General features: G+C 32.3%; 4 protein-coding genes across 10 annotated transcripts; 2 read left to right on the forward strand and 2 right to left on the reverse strand.

The window, feature by feature from the left end:
- Positions 1-655: 655 nt before the first annotated feature.
- Sf3b1 (splicing factor 3B subunit 1) lies at positions 656-9365 on the forward strand. Of its 3 annotated transcripts, XM_076772091.1 has the most exons (19): positions 656-908; positions 1155-1333; positions 1412-1498; positions 1583-1709; positions 3721-3800; positions 3880-4047; positions 4128-4344; positions 4447-4851; positions 4992-5455; positions 5546-5903; positions 5979-6271; positions 6345-6470; positions 6553-6774; positions 6858-7040; positions 7149-7337; positions 7420-7595; positions 7666-7938; positions 8021-8237; positions 8385-9365. In XM_076772091.1, the coding sequence occupies exons 1-19, from the start codon at positions 881-883 to the stop codon at positions 8541-8543; spliced, it is 3951 nt and encodes a 1316-aa protein (XP_076628206.1). In that variant the 5' UTR covers positions 656-880; the 3' UTR covers positions 8544-9365. The 3 variants fall into 3 exon arrangements, with proteins under 3 accessions (XP_076628206.1, XP_076628207.1, XP_076628209.1); XM_076772092.1 differs by lacking the exons at positions 656-908; positions 1155-1333; positions 1412-1498; positions 1583-1709 and adding an exon at positions 1811-3631; XM_076772094.1 differs by lacking the exons at positions 656-908; positions 1155-1333; positions 1412-1498; positions 1583-1709 and adding an exon at positions 1811-3401.
- A 155-nt stretch (positions 9366-9520) lies between these two features.
- On the reverse strand, positions 9521-15248 carry LOC143345186 (actin-binding protein IPP). Of its 3 annotated transcripts, none has more exons than XM_076772096.1 (8): positions 15041-15248; positions 14653-14912; positions 13883-14411; positions 13439-13604; positions 12950-13293; positions 12511-12857; positions 12190-12410; positions 9521-12077 (listed from the first exon to the last, which is right to left on the reverse strand). In XM_076772096.1, the coding sequence occupies exons 2-8, from the start codon at positions 14720-14722 to the stop codon at positions 11841-11843; spliced, it is 1914 nt and encodes a 637-aa protein (XP_076628211.1). In that variant the 5' UTR covers positions 14723-14912; positions 15041-15248; the 3' UTR covers positions 9521-11840. The 3 variants fall into 3 exon arrangements, with proteins under 3 accessions (XP_076628211.1, XP_076628210.1, XP_076628212.1); XM_076772095.1 differs by having other exon boundaries at positions 15024-15248; XM_076772097.1 differs by having other exon boundaries at positions 14653-14870; positions 15041-15057.
- Positions 15249-15870: 622 nt separating this feature from the next.
- LOC143345049 (protein CNPPD1) lies at positions 15871-18248 on the forward strand. Its single transcript, XM_076771774.1, has 5 exons — positions 15871-16126; positions 16205-16301; positions 16559-16764; positions 16946-17074; positions 17164-18248. Exons 1-5 carry the CDS (start codon positions 16082-16084, stop codon positions 17905-17907), a joined length of 1221 nt encoding a protein of 406 aa, XP_076627889.1. The 5' UTR covers positions 15871-16081; the 3' UTR covers positions 17908-18248.
- A 690-nt stretch (positions 18249-18938) lies between these two features.
- LOC143345050 (uncharacterized) lies at positions 18939-22190 on the reverse strand. 3 transcript variants are annotated; one of them, XM_076771776.1, is made up of 7 exons: positions 22052-22190; positions 21547-21977; positions 21300-21425; positions 19882-19923; positions 19633-19700; positions 19373-19576; positions 18939-19277 (listed from the first exon to the last, which is right to left on the reverse strand). In XM_076771776.1, the coding sequence occupies exons 2-7, from the start codon at positions 21881-21883 to the stop codon at positions 19194-19196; spliced, it is 861 nt and encodes a 286-aa protein (XP_076627891.1). In that variant the 5' UTR covers positions 21884-21977; positions 22052-22190; the 3' UTR covers positions 18939-19193. The 3 variants fall into 3 exon arrangements, with proteins under 3 accessions (XP_076627891.1, XP_076627892.1, XP_076627893.1); XM_076771777.1 differs by having other exon boundaries at positions 22048-22096; XM_076771778.1 differs by having other exon boundaries at positions 19882-19908; positions 21547-22160.
- Between the last annotated feature and the right edge of the window lie 39 nt (positions 22191-22229).

The raw sequence follows: 22229 nt of genomic DNA on the forward strand, positions 1-22229 counted from the left end.
GTCGGTGAATTACATTGTAATGTTCGATGATAAGAAAATATCGTCTGTGCTGAACTCATTGCAGTATTATTTTCTTTTTCCTTTATTTTACTTCAGTATTGAACGAAAGAATCGACCGTGGTCAATTGATACAATTATTTTCACACGTTGCGGTAAGTACCTCGTATATTCAAGATACATACCGCAAACAAGTAAAAATGTGGGCTATACATAGACATACTTTCTATGCCGAAGGAATATGTTTAAAATTAATTGTACACCAACACAGATTAAATCAATCGAAACAATGGTTCGAAAAATTAATCGAGGTTATTGATAAAATTTGAAGAATCATTTATCCGAATGTATTGTTATTATGTCCACTTTTTACTTTTATGTATTACACAATTCTATTTTACGAGTCCATACATAGTACATATATGTAACGCAGATAAAGTAGCAAACTTCTAGGGAAAGTGGCAAACTAGTTACATTTTGTCAATAACTAAATATTCCTAACCATAGAGAATGTTTCCATGAGACCAGTTTTTGCTAATTTGTCGGTAACCAAGAAGAACAGCGCCATCTATTATTACTAGGGTTAAATTTTAGTTACCACGAATCCATTCATTGTAAACGCAATATTAATGTAAATACACCTTTATGATCTAGAAATAATGCATAGCATGCCATCTTATAATATTACCAATATAAAGATTGATAAGGAACAGAATTTAATGCATTACTATTTTTTTCATATTTAATCGAATGTTATCGTTGACGTGCACCGTTTACGTGATGGTATAAAGATAATACGTGTCCGCAAATACCAGGAATAAAGTCGGGTGAAATTCTGACGGAATTCTCAAAAGAAACCTACTGTTAGGTTTCAACGTTCACGATGGATTCCATTCCCAGAACACACGAAGGTTTGTTATGAATTTAAGTCCGGATGTTCTAAATAACAATTATATATTATGTTAAAACGCTACGTCTAATCGTAATTATTCAACTATATATTCATCGTATCTACATAGAACCCTTAATATTTAACGGTTTTTATTTAAAATTTTCTCAAACGAATTCATTATTTTATCGATCGTTAGTTTCTATGCTATTAATTTTATATAACATTTAGTAAATCTTTATTATTTATATTGATGTATGATGTATAGATATCGAAGCACAAATAAGGGAAATACAATCAAAGAAAAAAGAGATTCAAAATGCATCTGCAGAGAAAGATCAAGTAGGTTTAGGAAAAACTGGGTTTTACGATCAAGATATTTATGATGGAAGTAATAATAAGTACGAAGGCTATGTCACATCAATCGCAGCAAACGATGAAATTGAGGTAATATTTTTTTTTTTTTTTTTTTTTTATCTAAGCATAACAGTACGATAGTTAATATATTGATTTTAATCCTTTAAGGATGAAGATTACGAACCGACTACGTTTAGTACTAATAAGAGACCAGGTTACAATGCACCAGCAGCATTGCTCAATGATGTTGCACAGGTAAGAAATTTAAGAGGGAATATGTTATTATCAAAGTTATTAATGCTATTAACGCGAATAACTTTTATTTGTTTTATTAATCAGAGCGAAAAAGACTACGATCCCTTTGCAGACAGACGACGACCCACCATAGCAGACAGGGAAGATGAATATAGACAGAAAAGGCGCAGAATGATTATATCTCCCGAGCGTGTTGATCCCTTTGCAGAAGGTTGGTATTTTTTTCTTCTAAGTTAAGAGTTATAAAACCAAAACAGGTAATTAGATATTAAGTGTGTTTATATATTATTATTCTTGTTGATATTTTGAAGCAATATAATAAATTACTAGCCACTACCATCGTTTTTATTATTATTAAATAATAAATTTTTCAATAATTTTAGATTATAATGTTTATTTTGAAAAGTACTTGAAATATTTTTATTGAAATTATCAAATATACATTATTATTAGATACTAATTATATTGCAACAAAATATACGCACAATAAAGCTTTTGTCACTACAGTTTGTAAGAAAATAAACTCGTAATACATATATTGCAACATATATCGCAAAGAAAAAGTCAACCTGATTTTTAATACAACAAACCTTAAATTTTATGCATAAATATTTCATAAATAAATTAAGTTGTCTTTTTCAAGTTGAATAACAATACTACATACATGATCAAAAAACAATATTTCATTAAAATTTTAATAGTTAAATGACAGTATCATTTAATTATTTTTTTCTATACTTCACTACTATTGTTTTTATCGATTCACCTTTATTATACATAAAACGTAATGTTTTGTCAAAAAAGCAAAATTATAAGTATACGATAAAAAAATATTCAAGTTTGTTTATTCTGTAAGATTCTGTTTTTTTTTTCATTTTCTCAATAATTTCCAAGCAAACACTTAGTGTAAAGATTTTATGTACAATTAGTTAAAGTATGATTTAAATCATATATTCATGCATTGCACCTTTGACATCTTTAATTATCTAAATATTTTCATAAAATTGAACCCTTTACACAATGACTCATAGAATTGTATGTCATTTAAATAAGCCTATGTATATATTGGGTGAAGATATTAAGTATGTCAATACTACAGCAAGCACAAACTATTTTTAATATTTAAAAGTTCTAGATTAAAAAATTTCTGTCGTGAACGTATCATATGAACGTTTAAATAATTCATATATTTCTATGCTGCTGTGGTATTACTGGCTACGATAACTGAGGAAGGGATGGAACGATTTACATGATTTTGTTAGATTTAATTTTAATAAGGTTTTTGAAAATGGTTCTTAAGTAAACTAAACTACGCATCCCATTTTATCGTATAGTGTTTCAATAGATATAAATTTGGATGACACCTCAGTTGTTAGTAGTTAATAGATTTAAGATTTCTTTGTACTCAGATTGTGGAAGCAATGTGAAGTAGAGAAAACTGGCTTGAGTGAAGAGAGTGAATGCGATTCTTTCAAATACATACTAATGTATACATTTTTTTTCAATCTTAGTGACGGTCTGCACATTTGGAATCATCTGCTTACCGAGGATACTATGTCGAAGGTTAAGCGAGATTGAATTGTCACAGCATTACAGTCGCGTCCTATAAATGATACAATGAGACTTTTTACATCGCGCTTTAAGTTTATGTATTTTCGCTCATCTCTCTTTTCCTAGACTTTTCTTTATTCTAGTATCTTAATTTAGACCTACAAATATATGTCATTAAATTCTCATTGTATCATACATTTTCCGTGAGATCGTAAATATTGCAAAATAGTATGAGTGATTGGTGTGCAAATATTATTAATAACAAGAATGAGTTGATTTTTAGATGGCTAAAGTATTTTTCGATGTGGAAGACTTGAGCAGGACAGTGCTCCCTGTGGCACCAAACTTGCACGTACGTATGTTATATGCCATCTACTGTTGCAGCTCTCCTCGAATCCATTCTGCAATTAATGTGATATCTTACGATTTGTCCTTTTGTCTGCCTTTGTAAAACTGCTTTATTATCATTTAATTCGATGATGTATGCAACGTGGAAATGAGAGTGAATTCAGTAGTTTACTTAGAATATACCCAAATATTCTAAGGGCATTTTAATAATCAGTATTATAATAAAATGACTAGGTATGTTCAGAAGTTTTTGAAAGTTTGAGCATTTTTTGAACAATTATCTAATAGTTGCGCTTTGCGTGACTTTTGATTCTTGATTACAGGTGGTAAGACTCCCGACATTGGTTCTAGGACGTACACCGAGATTATGCGGGAGCAATTACTAAAAGGAGAAGAAACTGAGGTATTAATTAAATACTCGTTTTATTGTCGCGTAGAGATAATAAGAATATTTCTACAACGATGTTTATGTTTGGTTGCAGTTAAGAAAAAAACTTGCAGAAAAAGCCAAAGAGGGAACTCTGAAAGCAAATGGTGAACCCAAGCCTGCGCCTAAGAAAAGAGGTCGTTGGGATCAAACAGACGATGCTCCGACGCCTAAAAAACTAACTGGTGCTACTGCAACACCGACATCCTGGGATAATGCGGATGTACGTACAGAAATAGATATATTTCTTCTAACACGAAAGTTGACGAATACGCTTGTTTATTTTGTTAAATGTATCATCAGGTAACGCCAGCTGCTATTAGATGGGATGAAACACCTGGCCATGGTAAAGGTGGAGAAACTCCTGGTGCAACACCAGGCGTAAGTACAAGAATGTGGGATGCTACTCCAGGGCATGCAACACCTGGTGCAGTTACTCCTGGTAGAGAAACTCCATCTCATGAAAAAGCTGTTTCAAGTCGTAGAAATCGTTGGGACGAAACACCGAAAACAGAACGCGGTGAGTTTAAAATAGATTTTATATCTATTGAAACGACGAGAAAAGGGAACTGACATTCTTTCCGAATTAACTGAAAACTAATTTTCTATTTATACATAATAGAGACTCCCGGGCACAGCAGCGGTTGGGCCGAGACTCCAAGAACCGATCGTGTTGCGGGCGACTTGATTCAAGAAACACCCACACCGTCTGCTAGCAAGCGTCGAAGTCGATGGGACGAAACACCGTCAAATCAGACACCTGGATCCATGACACCGCAAACTCCGGCAACCCCCCTTACTACACCCCATCAAACTTCTATTTTAACACCTAGCGGAGTAACGCCAACAGGACCTAAGGCTATGGGACTGGCTACTCCAACGCCTGGGCATTTAATGTCAATGACACCGGAACAGCTTCAAGCGTATCGCTGGGAACGAGAAATCGACGAAAGAAATAGACCACTTTCAGACGACGAATTAGATGCCTTGTTCCCACCTGGATATAAAGTTCTGCAACCACCCGCAGGTATAATATATATAAACATTGGACACCTTAAAGCAATGGTTCCGAATCTGTTTGGAACCCGAAATTAACGCCAGAAATGTATCGTCTAATATATAAAGTAGTGTTAATAAAACATTTAATTATGTATCTTCTTGTTACAGGGTACATACCAATTCGTACCCCTGCAAGAAAACTCACTGCTACGCCAACGCCAATCGCGGGTACACCGCAGGGATTCTTCATCCAAACTGAAGATAAAACTGCAAAATTCGTAGATAATCAACCAAAAGGAAATTTGCCTTTTATGAAACCAGAGGACGCACAGTATTTTGATAAATTGTTGGTTGACGTTGACGAAGAAACGCTCAGCCCCGAAGAGCAGAAGGAAAGGAAAATTATGAAGTTGCTTTTGAAAATAAAAAATGGTACACCGCCGATGAGGAAAGCGGCTCTAAGACAAATTACTGACAAAGCTAGAGAATTTGGCGCGGGACCATTATTCAATCAGATACTGCCCCTCCTTATGTCTCCTACATTAGAAGATCAAGAACGACATCTTCTTGTAAAGGTCATTGATCGTATTCTATATAAACTTGACGATTTGGTCAGGCCTTATGTACATAAGGTAAGCAGTCTGTACGTTTTATACTCGAGTAGTACAACATCCACCGCTCAAGTGCTCCTTCCGACATATCATATACAATTTGTATTTTAGATTTTGGTCGTCATCGAACCTTTACTTATCGACGAAGATTACTACGCTCGTGTAGAAGGTAGAGAAATTATTTCCAATCTAGCGAAAGCAGCTGGTTTAGCGACAATGATTTCCACAATGAGACCAGATATTGATAATATCGACGAGTACGTGCGTAATACGACAGCAAGAGCGTTTGCCGTGGTCGCGTCAGCGTTGGGAATTCCTTCTTTACTTCCATTTCTTAAAGCCGTGTGTCGCAGTAAAAAGTCATGGCAAGCTCGTCACACGGGCATTAAAATTGTACAGCAAATTGCTATTCTCATGGGATGCGCTATATTGCCGCATTTAAAGAGTTTAGTTGAAATCATAGAACACGGTAATTGACGCTCAACACTATTAAGTTGTTACGATGGTTTAAAATAACAAGTAAAGAACATGGATTTATTTGTAGGTTTGGTTGATGAGCAACAGAAAGTTCGTACTATTACCGCTTTGGCTATTGCCGCCTTGGCCGAAGCAGCAACGCCTTATGGTATCGAAAGTTTCGACTCGGTTCTTAAACCACTTTGGAAAGGTATTCGTACGCATAGAGGAAAAGGTCTTGCTGCGTTCTTGAAAGCAATTGGTTATTTAATTCCCCTTATGGATGCTGAATACGCCAATTACTATACTCGTGAAGTAATGTTGATCCTCATACGTGAATTCCAGTCCCCCGACGAAGAAATGAAAAAGATTGTTTTAAAAGTGAGTCCCTCGAAACGGTAAATAATATAGAGAGTTTGTTCAAGTAAAAATAATAAATAAATATACTTGATAGGTAGTAAAACAATGTTGCGGAACAGATGGTGTAGAAGCGCAGTACATTAAAGACGAAATTCTTCCACATTTTTTTAAACACTTTTGGAATCATCGAATGGCTTTGGATCGTAGAAATTATAGACAGGTATGTTCTTCTTTGTGTACAGAGAAATATAGAAACGAAGATTAGATAGAGAACGAGAAACTTTGAAATGTTAATTCTACAGCTTGTGGACACAACGGTAGAAATCGCGAACAAAGTTGGTGCATCGGAAATTATAAATCGCGTGGTGGATGATCTGAAGGATGAAAATGAACAATATAGAAAAATGGTTATGGAAACTATTGAAAAAATAATGGGTAATTTGGGAGCTGCAGATGTTGATTCTCGTTTAGAAGAACAGCTCATAGATGGTATTTTGTACGCCTTCCAGGAGCAAACGACAGAGGTTTGCTAGTATTATAAATTAATATTGCGGTTGATTATAAATTAAATGCGTGCGTATGATGTAATGGTTTTATTTCATTACAGGATGTTGTAATGCTGAATGGTTTTGGTACTATAGTAAACACGCTAGGGAAAAGGGTAAAAGCGTATCTTCCACAAATATGCGGTACGATATTGTGGAGATTAAATAATAAATCTGCAAAAGTGAGACAACAGGCTGCTGATTTAATTTCACGGATTGCTGTTGTCATGAAGACCTGTCAAGAGGTAAACTTTTTATTTCGTGTTGATTTCATTATGAAAAATATTTTTCCTATTGACAGGTAATAATAATAATAATAATAATAATAAAATGTTTTAATTGCGCGTCAACAGGAAAAACTAATGGGTCATTTAGGTGTTGTTCTTTACGAATATCTAGGTGAAGAATACCCTGAAGTATTAGGGAGCATTTTAGGTGCACTAAAAGCCATTGTTAATGTCATAGGAATGACAAAAATGACACCACCTATTAAAGATTTACTGCCACGACTTACGCCTATATTGAAAAACAGACACGAAAAGGTTAATTTTTCGAACCGTTTTATATGAAAAATACGCATATGCGCCGCCATAATTTCTTTTAATCGAAATGTTCATTTTTCAGGTACAAGAAAATTGTATCGACCTTGTAGGTAGAATCGCAGACAGAGGTCCTGAATATGTATCTGCCAGAGAATGGATGAGAATATGTTTTGAACTTTTGGAATTACTTAAAGCTCATAAGAAAGCAATTAGGAGAGCAACAGTAAACACATTCGGTTACATCGCAAAAGCGATAGGGTAAATGCATACTTATACTATATTTTCATACTTGAATAATATTTTAAATAGACAAGTTACTTTTGTACAGGCCTCACGACGTGTTGGCAACACTACTGAATAATTTGAAAGTACAAGAACGTCAAAATCGTGTATGTACTACTGTAGCTATAGCTATTGTTGCTGAAACATGTAGTCCGTTTACGGTACTTCCTGCATTAATGAACGAATACAGAGTGCCAGAATTAAATGTACAGAATGGCGTTTTAAAATCTTTATCCTTCTTATTCGAATACATCGGAGAAATGGGAAAGGATTACATTTATGCTGTTAGTCCACTATTGGAGGACGCGCTTATGGATAGGTAAAAGAATATTAATCCTTTCTATAGGAAATTATAATCAATGTGTAAATGAAATTTAATAGAATTATTATTATTATTTTAGGGATTTAGTACATAGACAAACTGCATGTGCTGCCATTAAGCATATGGCGTTGGGTGTTTATGGGTTCGGTTGCGAGGATGCACTGATACATTTATTGAATCATGTCTGGCCCAATGTTTTCGAAACTTCACCACATTTAGTACAAGCATTTATGGATGCTGTGGATGGTTTACGTGTCGCTCTTGGACCAATTAAAATATTACAGTATACCTTACAGGTCTGTCATTTGTAGAATTATATAAACGTAAACATAGAGATTTTGTTATTTTTTTTTTTTTTTTTTTTTTCAAAACAAAAGATATGGAGAACTTTCTAACTCGCAGTTTAGGCACCACTTTAATAATATCTCTTTTCAACGTTGCAGGGATTATTTCATCCAGCACGAAAAGTACGCGATGTATATTGGAAAATTTATAATTCTCTTTACATAGGTGGACAAGATGCTCTTGTAGCTGGTTATCCTCGAATTATGAACGATCCAAAGAATCAATATATCAGATATGAATTGGACTATGTTTTGTAATAGTTTAAGTATATACAAAATATGTGTACTATACATTTATATAATCTTCACAAAAGTTAGCATCATCCGCTTATTATTGTTTACAAGACCCGCTTAGTAGTTGTATGTAACGTAACTCATGAAATGGACACGGCAATGAATATTGAAGGTATTTATTTCTTGGACTTTTTTAAACAACTTATACATAAATCACGTTGAATTAAAAATTGATTCCAATTAAAGACTTGCTCGATAAATGTGTCAGTCCTTATACTAATAAAAAATTTCATATCATAAACGATAACGAATTTATTTTGTAACATTCATTATAACTTCTATTTAGTTGTTCCCTTTTGCAATCGATTAATACATTAACAAAACGGAAATGTAATTATTTTAATCTTGCATAAAATATATTTTCTCTATTTATAATTTTATAACTATATGTATGCGGGAATAATATTGAATTGTATTTTTTCTTCAAGTTAAACAATCCTTAAAATTTAATTATTAAACGACTAAATAAGAGTAGTGGCAATATATTTTCAAAAATTTATTTTTAATTCTTCAAGATAGTTCAATATTTAATAGTGCATAGTTTGTAAAACGTCCACGCACTGAACTTGCGTATGTATATTACAATTTTTAAGTATCATTGGAGAATACAGTTACATTTGTCATACGTAATATCTTTTCTTCTATGAAACATTTATATATTTATTAATTGTAGCAATTTTTGTATAAAAATTGTATGTGAATTGTCTGCATTTCCAAATAGATTTTGTTTGAAAACTGACATAAAGCACATATGCGTAGTTATATAAACGCACACATATCGCTCTATTTAGAACGTCTCTCAGATTATTTATGAATTTAATGCAATTCCTTTAGTTTCGGTCCTGACAATTACATAACACCGGCCGGCTACTTTTACGCATACTTTCAAATTTAAAACCAAGAAAAATTTCATCGTTGAAATATCTCAATTGTACACAAAGGCCATTTACCTAATAGCACGCATCATACGTATTCGTGAAACGTAACAATAACAAATATACATATATCTCATACCAATATGACAAAACAATTTAAATTAAACTGAATGTTTACTGCGATATTTCATTAGACAAAGATCGTAAAGTGGCAACTACTAAATTACGCGGTAATATTAAAATTAAGTATTTGTATATGTATAACAAAATATACTATAAATGTAAATTAATTTACGACTTTTGAAAAATTAAAGCTAATCGTTACATTATTATATTTCAATGTAACAAAATTTATAACTAATTTATGATATGCCTTAACAATTTTTTTAGCGTATATTATAGCCTTATTTCAAAGTAATATATTTTTCTTATATTTGTTACAAAATGCGTAAATAATATTTCACGTTCGTTTAAATGGCAATATGTTTATAACAACCGAACGGGGCTTATACGTACAAGATGAAAGCAGCCGAATTAAAAACATAATGTATAAGCTGTTATTCTATTAATTATTCCGTTGTAATATATCAACTTATAGAAACTTTTACGTTAGAAAAAGATACTTTGGTATAAGAAGTACATAAAATTGTTACTTGGTATAACAGAGATATTGTAACTATAATGAAAACGTAAAATGCAGCTGCTTATAGAATCACATTGATACAATATACCATATACCATATACATGTATACACTCTGTAAAAATGATTTGCAAACTAAGTACTTGTCATTATTATTATTGTTTATCATTTTGCAAGTGCAATTTATGTATTATAAGAAGCAACTTTTACTACCTCTTTGAAAACATACTCTTCACTTAATTGTATATTTTCTATCATTTTAAGATTCTTAGTTGTAGAATTAAAAAACGAGGTTTCTGAACATTACGATATACATATAAAAAGGAGTTTTTCAATTTTAATTCCAACATAGCACCAGACACACTTGAAAAAGAAAACTGAATTTTAACTACAATAATACTTCTCTATAAAACCTACTAATATAAAATGTGTAATCGCGTAACTTACAAATGCACGTGATTCTATAAAATATGATTTCACAATGTAAAAAACACTTTTAACCACCAAGTTAAAAAAGGCAATTAAAGAGATAATATCAGTATAATATTAAGTATGTTTTTTTACTTGTTGGATCAGTAAAAAATTAATAAGTAATGAAACATACGTGCACGATTGTAACAAAAAGTATCAATTAAAACCAAAAGTTTCTAAATATCACAAGCACACGTAATCATAATATACAGTTCTCGATGAAAGCTAGGTATATCTCACTTGCATTCTTTTACATTAACAAGGAACCTCCATCGAGTATCTTTCCTCGATATTTATGAAACCTTGTAAATTTCTAGAGTGGTCAAAAGTAAAGTATACGAATTTCTTAGCAGTGGTGATTTAAGTTTAAGGAATAAAACTATCCTTTAAACTTTCAGCCTTCTGATCTTATCGCAAAAACTGTTGAATATACAAGGAAGTTTTTTAAACAAATTATGGTTTTCGTCGTCTGCGTTACGTATGCAAGACTGTGTATATCGTCTAAAGGGGATAATTACGATTACTCGTTTGTACATATACATTTTTAATTGCTAATACACATCCTTAATTTTTGACCGCTATAGAATATTCAACGTTTTGTCAAAATCGGAATGAAAGGGGGTAATTCACGGATATTCCTTCTAAGAGACGACTTTTTGTACAAGTTACATAGAAATATGCTTTCCATGTATCTCGTTGTAACGTGATCAAATTTACAATAGAGCATCGTGTATTCTTGTATTCTCAATAACTTCGATAAATGATTATATGTAGAATGTGAAGGCTGTCAGTCATTACGACAAAACTAATAAGTTTTTTAAAACATTTGAAAGTCGTAATGTACTATTTTCATCGGTAAATACATATAATGAACTTGTCTTCGTAAAATCAGCGTACTTAATTTAATATTTGAGGGTACAGAATATAACACTGTACTACTATTCTTATAGCGAAACATTCCTTCTCAAATCCTGTTGCATTTTATGTTCGTTAAAAAAGAAAAATGCCGTTGACGTTTAAATAGTTTACAATTGTGATCTATAAAAAAATACATTCTAGCTTATATGCGTTTAAATCATGTTTGTATATGTATACGACATAAAAGACGATAGTCAAAAAACGTATGTTTCTCGTTTGATATCATATTTACGACTAAGCAATTTTAAGTAGATGTTCGAATATTCTAGAATGCGAAAAGGAACGCATATGGATATAGTGATATAAAATATGCTCAACACGCTGCATAAAGTTCTTACGTTGAAAAGACATTTCAATTAAAAAGGTGCAACAATTGCCGCTGCTTCGCCCCTACTTGTCGGCAATGAAGCACATTCGTGCCATTTATTTGAACGGGGATCGTAACATTCAACAGTGGAAATTGTGATTTGCATTCGATAAAAATTAATTTCCTGAGATTGATCACCCCCTATAACATAAAGCCGACTATCGGCTGCTGCAACCGCAGGGTACGATCTGCCAATATTCATAGGCGCAACGGTACTCCATTTATTCTGGAATATATAATAAACGGTAAACACAAGGAACTCTACTAGGGGCACATGGTAAATATCGCAGAACAAAATTCACGTTGAACAGTGTTCAATCTTTGAATAAGGAAATTACCTTTTCGAAGGAATATCGTTCAACGGATGTTAATACCTCTTGATTTTTATTAGTACCACCGACAACGTAAATGTATCCATCCAGAATGGTGATTCCCATTTGCGATCGCGGTGTGAGCATTGGAGCTAAATAAGTCCATTCCCTGGTTACTGGATTATAACTCATCACATCTTGACGATGTCTACTTTCTTGCGTACATCCACCCACTACGTATATTAATCCTAAACGAATCATTATCAATGTAATATTGTCCGTTACCTATGTTTTTCATATATATCTTAATTAAATTTGAAATTTTATTATTTTATTAAATTTACCTACCTTCGTAAGCAACTACACCCATACTAAACCGAGGTTCTGGAAGTTGTCCATCCAGTGTCCAAGAATTAGTTATCGGATCATATATTTCTATCGATCCGCCGAAATCTTTGCCTACCCAACCGCCAAATGCGTACAAGTTATTATCCAAGGCACAAAGTCCAAACTCACACCGGGGTTCTTCCATACAGGCAATTGAAGTCCACACATTATCACGTGGATCATAACATTCGCAATTGGCAATGATGCATGATTCAAGTTCCCCACCGACAACATACACTTTACCATCTAGCAATGCAACACCTGGTAATATGCGTCCTATTCCGATTGGTGCTACTTCGCTCCATTCGCTAGAAAAGTAATCGTAATATATTGCCTAAAAATTTATAAAAACTCTAACGGCATTAAATTACCGCCTAATAAAATTAGAAAGCAATTATACCCTGTAAACGTGTCATATTTCTCAATTGTTTCGTAAGTGCTTTCAGCTGCTCTGCCCCAACTGTCCGAATGTTCACGTCTTGAACCACCTATTACTAAAATATTCTTTTTGGCGCATAGTCTAGGTTGTGCATGAAGAGGCACCAGACATCCTTTATTTGACACTAAATCTTTTTGTATAGATCTTAATGCAACAATAAGACTTGCATCTTTACATTCCAAAATAATGTGCTCCAATCTTGCTAATGAACACAGGCGTAAACGTACATGACGTAGTACGTCGAATACGTAACATCTTCTTGTCGGTATATCATGGACAATCCAATTATATGCAGCTTGGAAGACCTATTTACATTAACAAGATTTCACCCATTGCGAATGAAAATAATCAAAAAGTAAAAGATATCAAATATAAATAGCATCCATAATATTCGGTTTAACGGTTGAATTAACATTCATGGCTCTTCAAAGAATATATGGAAGTACATACCTGAAATTCAGTATCGATATGAATATAATCGCTACTGAGAAAATGAACAAGATGTTCTTTTTGCAAATCTAAGAATTCTTCCTCCTGAGATACTTGAGGAAAGTTGACTTGTATAAAGCGTAGAGCACTCCCTAAAAGATCCGATCTGTGATGCGCTTCTGCAAATCTATTATCAATTATTAATAAATAAATATTTAATAAATACAAATCGACACAATTTATTTTTGGTCTAGGGAGCAAGAACAAATTAATAATAGATCTTCTATTTTACTTAGAATTTATTGCAATTTAATTGCAATTTTTTATCATGGATTTTTCTTCTTCTCAAGAATTACTTATATCATGCTAAAATTATGAAAAATATAAGAGGAAGAGAAAGAATTCTCTGCTTTTAATAAATAATGTCTCTTAACAAGTACTAATATCAACAGTCGAAGAACTCACCTATAAATTCCAAGAGCATTGGAGTAGTGAAGTTGCTGTTTTAAATAAGTTATGCAACCAGATACAACTTCGTCTAACTCTAACATATCAGCAGCTGCAAATAATTCTTGAACATTGTCCTGGGTGATATCCACGTTCCCGGTATATATGAAATCCACTAACAGCGAAAGGATATCAGCCGATACAGAATGAATTTCTACTAACTCCTGTTGCTCTTCGACAAGACCACCAGTGAACATAGCATTGAAATATGCACTTCCTGCTGCTAAAACCGATCTATGTGCTCTAATGACACTACCACCAGCAACCAGGCCCACGTCGCTGAACTGATTTTTTAATCTTTGGGCATTCAAATTCCTTAATACTTTAGGAGCATATTGTCCCACAGCGTAAACAATATTAGAAACATCGGCGGATTGTTTTACAACTTGCGTCGCAAATCCCATATTATTACAGTTATGGCCATTCTTTATTGGTGGCACTGCACCATCCGCCATGAAACCATCAAATTGTCCTTTATCTGCAGTTCCTGACAAATAAATTATTACTTTTGTTGTACCAAATACTGTATCTCTATTATAATAATTTTCTAATTTCACACAACCGTGAACAAATAATTAACTTGTAGTTTATTTATAACAAAACAAACAATTTTTATTCCTCAGAATGTAATTAGCAACAAGTACGAGAGAAAATGTGGTCATACCATATCGAATCGCTTTTATTACATCGATACACTATAATTAGAAATTAAAATGCAGAATACTTACGACATATACGCGAAAGCACCTTGTAGACGCTATGAAACGATTTTGTATTATTCTTCCCTTTTAAACGCATCACTACCACCGCATTTTCACGTAATTTATTATTGTTGGATACCACTTTCCGTACGGTTCATCCCTTCTTTGATCCTACCACTTGGTCACTAATTCGGTAATACGAAATCTGACATATGTCAATTAACCTGTTTAATGTGTGAAAGTAGCTACAAGAGAATCACTAATAAATATGTATACTCGCACCACACCTAAAAAATAATTAACGAGTTTGACTTGAGAATCGTGTGTTGGAAACAAACATCTTTCACTAAACATGAAACAACAACGTCTTTTCGAGTTTTAAAAAGAAAATCTAATACCCTTTTTCCCTTTTTACCAATTTCAATTAAAGTTTTCTATTCACTCGCATCTACTCGTTCGATTTTGGTAATTAAATTACGAGTTCATTGCCCCGCAGTTATGCCAACAATAGAAATATACACGACAGCAATGTAAATGTTGTTAAAGTAATGGTACAATTAATGTTTATTTTATTCCTCGGTTCTCTCTTCGCACTAAGATAACTTTACTATATTCTGGTTTCACGACAAATATCATAATCTTCTTCGAGTCAGCTGATTTTTATTTGTAGTGGTACAAATGACACACTACCATTCGCTGTTGTTGGTGCAGAGATGCCAGAAAGGCACCGAAGGTGCTCTCTCACACTATGTCAGATCACGCGTACGCGAGCTCGTGTGGTTTCGGAAACCCGACAAAGCCAAAATGACGCATGCCCTCTTTCTCGATTCTCCGAAGTTGCCCGAAGTAATTTCGGACCGCCTCGTGGGAGAGAGCCGCCCAAGTTTATTCTAGAATAGTTTATTATTTTCAACGCTAGATGGTGCTTATTTACCGACCTCGATCCCTCTGGTGTTAAAACGCCCAAGTTTGTCGTGGAATAGTTCGTATCTTCCACGCTAGATGGATTTCTCGACAAGCTTGGGCGTTCAGAGACTACAAATCGTATTTCAGTTGTTAAGAGCGAAAAGGCAAATGTGAGCTTTTCTCTCTCGATTCCCTTGGGGCGGTCCGAAATTACTTCGGGCAGCTTCGGAATAATCGAGAAAGAGGGCATGTGTCAGTTTGCCTTTGTCGACTTTCCGAAACTCTACGAGCTCACGTACGCGTGATCTTCCATGTGTGAGTAGGACACCGGGTGCTGAATCTGGCATCTCTGGTTGTTCGGTTGGCCCCCTGTTCATTATGCACAGCACACCGAACATAAATCATCACGTTCCTCTTAAGTCAGGATTTTCTATACTCTTACTGCGTATGCAATATTTTTAAATTGAAAACAATTATCTGTTGCTTCTATTTTTCAACGTACGGATTTGAAATTGCACAGATAAGCTGTTCGATCCATTACTATTTTAATATGACGAATATTTCGAGAAGGAGGAAAGTCCCAGCAAAACTCAAGGTAAGGTAGCTATTTATCACGTTTTTTACGAGAATAGAAGAATGTTCTTCTTTCTTAGATTTAAACATCTGATTACAGAGCATGGGCAATCATGACGAATTTTTAAACCGTATAACAAAATCACTTTATTATTCAAAATTACCGATGACCGATTGTCTTAGTTTGCCTGTTACTGGTTAGTATAATAAAAACTTTTTAATTTCTTTTATCGGTATACCTTTACCGATTATCTTAGCCATTAGTGGAATTTTCAAACGGAAAGGATGCATTACAACTTACGTGTTCTTATATGCAAGTAAATGCATATTAACAATAACAAAAACGTTCACTTTTGAAAATAATTTATATTTTCTTTGGGCATTTAAATTATTAAGTATAGGTAATTAAATACTTTTTAGCACATTCGGTTATGTAATTAAAATTTATTCTTAGAATTGGCAGCGGACCTTTTCACTCAAGTAAAGAGTGGCCGCACGCTAGAACGACTAGATGTGGAGGAAGCAAGTAGAATTTCTAGAAATGCGTGTGTTTCACCATGCTCACTGGTCTTGGCTTTATTATACTTGGAAAGATTGAAAGATTGTAATCCAGAATATCTACAACGAGTCGCACCTTCAGAACTATTTCTTGTTTCTTTGGTATTATGTCGATTTCATTCATCTTGTTTATATCTTATTCATCCTATACGTAGAATTATTAAATTAATCAAAATACTAGCCAACTGTAACAATTAAACATTTTTCGTTAACGCAAGCATTAATCGATATTACTTTGAGAGAAAATATTGTTATTTAAAGCATAACATTTTCTATTTTACAGATGGTGGCAAGTAAATTTTTAAACGACGAAGGAGAAGATGATGAAGTTTTCAATACTGAATGGGCACAGTCTGCCGATTTAAGTATATCGCATATGAATCAATTAGAGAAAGAATTTCTCGATGCTATTGTAAGTAAACTACTACTGTTATGTATTTTATAATAAATAATTAGTATTTTCCGTCAATAGTTCTACATTAAATTCTATAAATCATTTAGGATTGGACTGTTTTTGTTCACAATCAAGATTTTTGGGAGAGATTACAAAGACTAGAAAAAGACATAGCTTATAAAGAAGCACAAAAAAGGGGCTGGTTTTCATACACAGAATTAAGTTGTCTAATGAATTCTGTGCAATTGATAACGGTGGCGCATTCTGTAATAAACGTATCATCTATTTGTTTGGCAACATATACTGCAGGAATAGTCACTCTCTTGGGTTCTGCTTTAGTTGCTAGCTATTTCCCAGGAACAGTACTTAGCCCGCGACAAATAACAAATTCTTCAGATATTGCAAAAATAGATTTGAATTCAGTAGTGGATGTCCCCTCAACGGCCATTGAAAGTGCATCAGAAAATGTTTTAACAACAGACTTTATGCCTATTTCGCCGAGTTGTAATGAAACTCAACAGGGTTGTGAAAATATCGAACCGAAAAAGATCGTAAATGAGTGCTGGAAATGGTGGTTAAATTCAGTTATGCTTTGGTTACCAGAATACTCAAGTTTAGAATCAAAAGAAACGTTGCGTGTACTAAACGATGAAACTGAACATACGGACACATTAATAACAACTAGTAAATTTGTACTCGATGCTACAACATTAATACAGGATACAGATGAATTTATAATGGATATGAATTGGAAGCAAATCCTGGGTATAGATTTAAACCTTCGTTTACGCGATTGGAGGTATTACAGTATGCGACAAAAAGATAGTACACCCCTTAATATCAGTAAATAATATCTACATCATTGAAAAATATTAAAATATTTTTTATGTAGTGTACTAGCTGTAAATATTGGCTAAAATTTTATTTTTATTCATATTGTAAAGAGTAAATTTCATGGTAAGCTCAATACAATACATTAACAGAAGTGATTCACCGCTCCGACAAAATGATAGCACAGTCTAAATGTTTTTCATCTTTAGTCGACTGTAAATCGTGGAGTGGGTCACAATATAATATTATGTTCTATTATAGTTTATGCGAGGGAAATCCAGAGAAATATGGGAAAAAGACAATGCAGCTGTTCATAGAGCAAAGTGCATAAAAAATGATTTAAAAAATAATAACATACTTTGATGAACATGACCAGTAGGTTCTAATATTAAAACAATCAAAAATTGCTTTGCACAGTTAATCAAGACTGTGTATGCCAAAGAGAGATAATTTGAAATGCTTAAAGAATTAAAAGTATTGAGAACAATATTAAGAGAGTATGTGCAATATTGTACAGTGTGCTATCATTTCGTCACACCAATTTTATGTTTCACTGTAATATTATTGAATAAAACATTTTATTATTTTTATAAATGTACAAAAATAATTTGTTATGCCTATTACATACTGTAAACATAACAAAACAAAGTAATATATTGTTTTCAAATAAAGAAACAGTATATTTTCAAGATGTGCTACCTTTTTGTTACATACTGTGTGCAAACTATGTTACAAAAATAACTCTTTATCGCCAACATTGAAGATTAAACATCTATTTCTTTACAAATTAATGAAACGTAACGTCTTTATTAAGATTTACAAGAAAAAAAGTATATATATATATATATATATTTTTTGTACTAACTTGTAAACTCACAAGTAACTTGTATATTAACAAAGTAATTTTTTCAATAAATGATATGAGGTACATACATGTGTATTATTTTTTTTTTTTAATTACTACCTTTTATGAACATTCTTAGATTCAAATAATGGTAAAAAAAAGTAATAAAGAATGTAAGACACCAATAGTGCATCTATTATTAGTGTCGTTAGTACAATTTTGATAATACATTGCTTTATACATATTCCTACATTAAATACATCCATTATTACATACATTATACTATGTTACATAAACACTATGATTGTCATAAATTAAAATTGCAAACAATTATAAAAGCTTTGTTTATATTATAAGAAGATGTTTTTTTTGTTTCTACTATTACACATTTGTTCAATGCAAAGATAGAAATTAATATGTTTGAATGAACGATAAAATTTGGAGCATTTAATACTCACAAGTTCAATCGCTATCATGAAGATACGAAAAAATAGGAATAGGTGTCATTCCAATAAAACAACCGATTGTAACTCCAATAACTCGTCCCTAAATCATGACAAATTATTTTTCTTTTTTCGTTTGGTCAAACTAAATTATTTATATAGTATTTCAAATACAATATAAGACTAAGCATATCATACCACATTTGCAGCTCGTTTCGTTTTAGGCAGATTTAATTCTATGGAAGTAAGTTTTGGTGCCTGAAATCCAATTTTATGAGCAAACATTTCTACATAATGTACAGATCCAATTCCTATTATATCAGAAACTGTGTTTCCTAATGCTGCAGCTGCCATAGTTGATACTGGAAATCTTTTATTTAATATTGTTTCAATCTGGTCTCCCTGAAATTAGCATATTACACACTGAAAAATAAATTGCATAGGACTATGGTACGTACAGCGATAATCATGATGAAGTTGTCAAGAAAACCAAAGCCAATGAATGGAATTGCATTCGCAATTGCAACTGCAAAAATATTTCCTAACATTATTACTATACTATTGCTACTAATTTAAGAACTTTGGTTGTTTTAATTGACAGATGGATGTAATTATTACTTAAATAATAAATGCTCATATTTGAGATTATACAAATGTTTTAAATATAATTAGAAATTTTAATACACGAGAAATATTAAATTTCGTACCTAATACTAGAGTTTTTGTGGTTGGTCCTGGAACATTTTCAACTGTAATGGAAAGAGCAAAATATAAATGTCTGTCCTTTTATAAAATAAAAGATAGTTAAAAAATGTAGCTAACAAGGAGTTTAACAAGGAATTACTTAATCGCAAAAACATGATCTTTATGTTACTTACAAAACATAAAGTAACGAACATTCATGCATTAATCTTTTTACATGTGCAATGCAATTTACTTAACAAATATTTTTGAATAATTTTGATTTTTTTTTTTTTTTTTTTTTTTTCATATAGTTTAACAAAAAGTTTAAAAAATCACTTAGGACAATTAACTAATTAATTAAATACACAAGATTTTGAGAAATAAAACTTTATTCAAATAAAGGTACATCTTTTTACCTAAAAAATATTTACATTAAAGTTTACTAAATGGTGTAACGTATATTAATAAACAGGATGTATTCTTTGAAATATTCTCAGCAACATATTTCAAACTATGAAAAAAGCATTATTTAAACCATGCAAAATTACAATAATATAGAACATAGAGATTAACTCAAATAATGGAAATTAAATTTGAAAAAAGTATTTTAACAATTTTTTATAAAGTGAAAATTTCTAAAATTATTTACCTAAATCCTCGAGCAATTTTTATGTGCTTATTTAAGCAGGATTCTTGCTGCATTGTGTTTATTGTTAAATTAATTGTAAATACTATAAGTATAGACTAGTTACTTCTTAGCAGAATTATATGGATTCTTATTTTGAAAAATATTATAATTCTTTTAGAGAGAGAGAGAGAGAAAAAAAAAGTACATATTCAAAGCATATTATTTGTAAAATAACATGTAACTATTTTATAACTAATTGTATAAAACATATCTATTATGAAATTAACAAATATTTATCATTATATTCTACATTCTTATCCAAGAAGAACAACTATAGTTTACGTGCAAAATTTCAATTGCTTTTAAATTAATACATGATGTTATTAAGCATATGATGTTATAGACAATAGTAGATAGGTATATCTAAAATAATATATTACCTAATAGTTGCTCTGTAGTTATCTTTTTATTGCATCCATAAAGTTCAGTTAAAGTAGAAGAAGCAAGTAAAAGAATTAAAACACTCAGATTGATAAAATATATAGTTTAACACGTATTAGACTTACAACAAGATGTCCATGTAGAATGCGATGGAAGGAAAAATTTTATACTGTTAAAGAATAACGACTATTATACTGAATTACAATATGACATCAAAAAATATTTTCACTTTAAAAATTGAATCTATTAGTAGATTTATATTATCTGAGTTATTAATAAAATATCTAATATGAAAATATTATTACATGTCAACTTAATAGTATGAATTGTTGTTAATAATTTAAAAAGTAGTCAATGTTTTGATGTTCCTACCATACTTGCGCATAAGCCAATCATCTGGTACAGGACAATATTTCCCTGTGGCATCCACATCTCCCAAGGATGGAATTTTGGTAGGCTTTCCAAGTGTAGTAGACCACCGGAAACCTGCTAATTGACCTTAAAATGATATAACAAACATGTTTAGAAAGAAAAATAAAATTTTTAATAACAAGAAAAAGTAAAGTCTACGAGAAACAATTGATTTTAATAATACTTAATCCTGATAGAAATTAATTACGTTGATATCCAGCCTTATCTTCATCAGATTTACATTCTTGAAGAGCACTTGAAAAGTGCTCTCGTTCTTCCGAAGTAAGCTTTAAGGCCAATTCTTTAGCTTGCTGCTTCGTTAAGGTACCGGGAAAACTTTCTACTTTACTTTTATTGCTATGACATGTCCTTTGTACAGCCCAGGTATCAATGACGAACGAGGGAGACAAACATTTTCCTAACAGAATACTGTTCACACGACATAGTTTTCGATGGCGATGGTAAAGTCGTGATATATTTCTACCGAAACACATAATTTCCCGCGGGAATAAAATCGCCCGACTAACAAATACTGTAACCGTCATGTTCGTTGTACAATACCGAAGGCCCTTTAATTATCAATATTTTACTGGAAAAATTACAATCATACGAAAGTATGGAAACACACAGCGTTGAAACCTAAAATCGATGAACTGAACTACTTAAGAACGATTGTACGATAAGTGATTACAAAAAGATAAACACATACATACATCGTACTATATTCGTTACATCGACTTGCAGTTCATCAGTATGGCCAGATTTGGCGTAATTGAATACATCAACGACAACACTAGTACAGAGGTGGCACAAGTGCACCGAAGGTGCCCTCTCGTGAGCTCGTAAAGTTTCGGAAAGTCGACAAAGGCAAACAGACGCTGCCCGAAGTAA

This window comes from Colletes latitarsis, chromosome 8, assembly GCF_051014445.1.
Source record: "Colletes latitarsis isolate SP2378_abdomen chromosome 8, iyColLati1, whole genome shotgun sequence".
Classification (NCBI taxonomy): Eukaryota; Metazoa; Arthropoda; class Insecta; order Hymenoptera; family Colletidae; genus Colletes; species Colletes latitarsis.

What these genes read in the sequence shown, in the direction of transcription:
- Sf3b1 (XM_076772091.1), top strand. Translation starts at nt 881, where the DNA reads ATGGATTCCATTCCCAGAACACACGAAG. An exon ending in TGCTCAATGATGTTGCACAG is followed by an intron (nt 1,499 to 1,582) that starts GTAAGAAATTTA and finishes TTTATTAATCAG; the next exon opens with AGCGAAAAAGACTACGATCC. An exon ending in TGAAAAAGATTGTTTTAAAA is followed by an intron (nt 6,272 to 6,344) that starts GTGAGTCCCTCG and finishes TATACTTGATAG; the next exon opens with GTAGTAAAACAATGTTGCGG.
- LOC143345186 (XM_076772096.1), bottom strand. Translation starts at nt 14,722, where the DNA reads ATGCGTTTAAAAGGGAAGAATAATACAAAATCGTTTCATAGCGTCTAC. An exon ending in AATGCTCTTGGAATTTATAG is followed by an intron (nt 13,605 to 13,882) that starts GTGAGTTCTTCG and finishes AATTGATAATAG; the next exon opens with ATTTGCAGAAGCGCATCACA. An exon ending in AACGATATTCCTTCGAAAAG is followed by an intron (nt 12,078 to 12,189) that starts GTAATTTCCTTA and finishes TATATATTCCAG; the next exon opens with AATAAATGGAGTACCGTTGC.
- LOC143345049 (XM_076771774.1), top strand. Translation starts at nt 16,082, where the DNA reads ATGACGAATATTTCGAGAAGGAGGAAAGTCCCAGCAAAACTCAAG. An exon ending in AAGTCCCAGCAAAACTCAAG is followed by an intron (nt 16,127 to 16,204) that starts GTAAGGTAGCTA and finishes ATCTGATTACAG; the next exon opens with AGCATGGGCAATCATGACGA. An exon ending in AAGAATTTCTCGATGCTATT is followed by an intron (nt 17,075 to 17,163) that starts GTAAGTAAACTA and finishes TAAATCATTTAG; the next exon opens with GATTGGACTGTTTTTGTTCA.
- LOC143345050 (XM_076771776.1), bottom strand. Translation starts at nt 21,883, where the DNA reads ATGACGGTTACAGTATTTGTTAGTCGGGCGATTTTATTCCCGCGGGAA. An exon ending in CACAAAAACTCTAGTATTAG is followed by an intron (nt 19,701 to 19,881) that starts GTACGAAATTTA and finishes ATATTTTTGCAG; the next exon opens with TTGCAATTGCGAATGCAATT. An exon ending in CGAAACGAGCTGCAAATGTG is followed by an intron (nt 19,278 to 19,372) that starts GTATGATATGCT and finishes GTCATGATTTAG; the next exon opens with GGACGAGTTATTGGAGTTAC.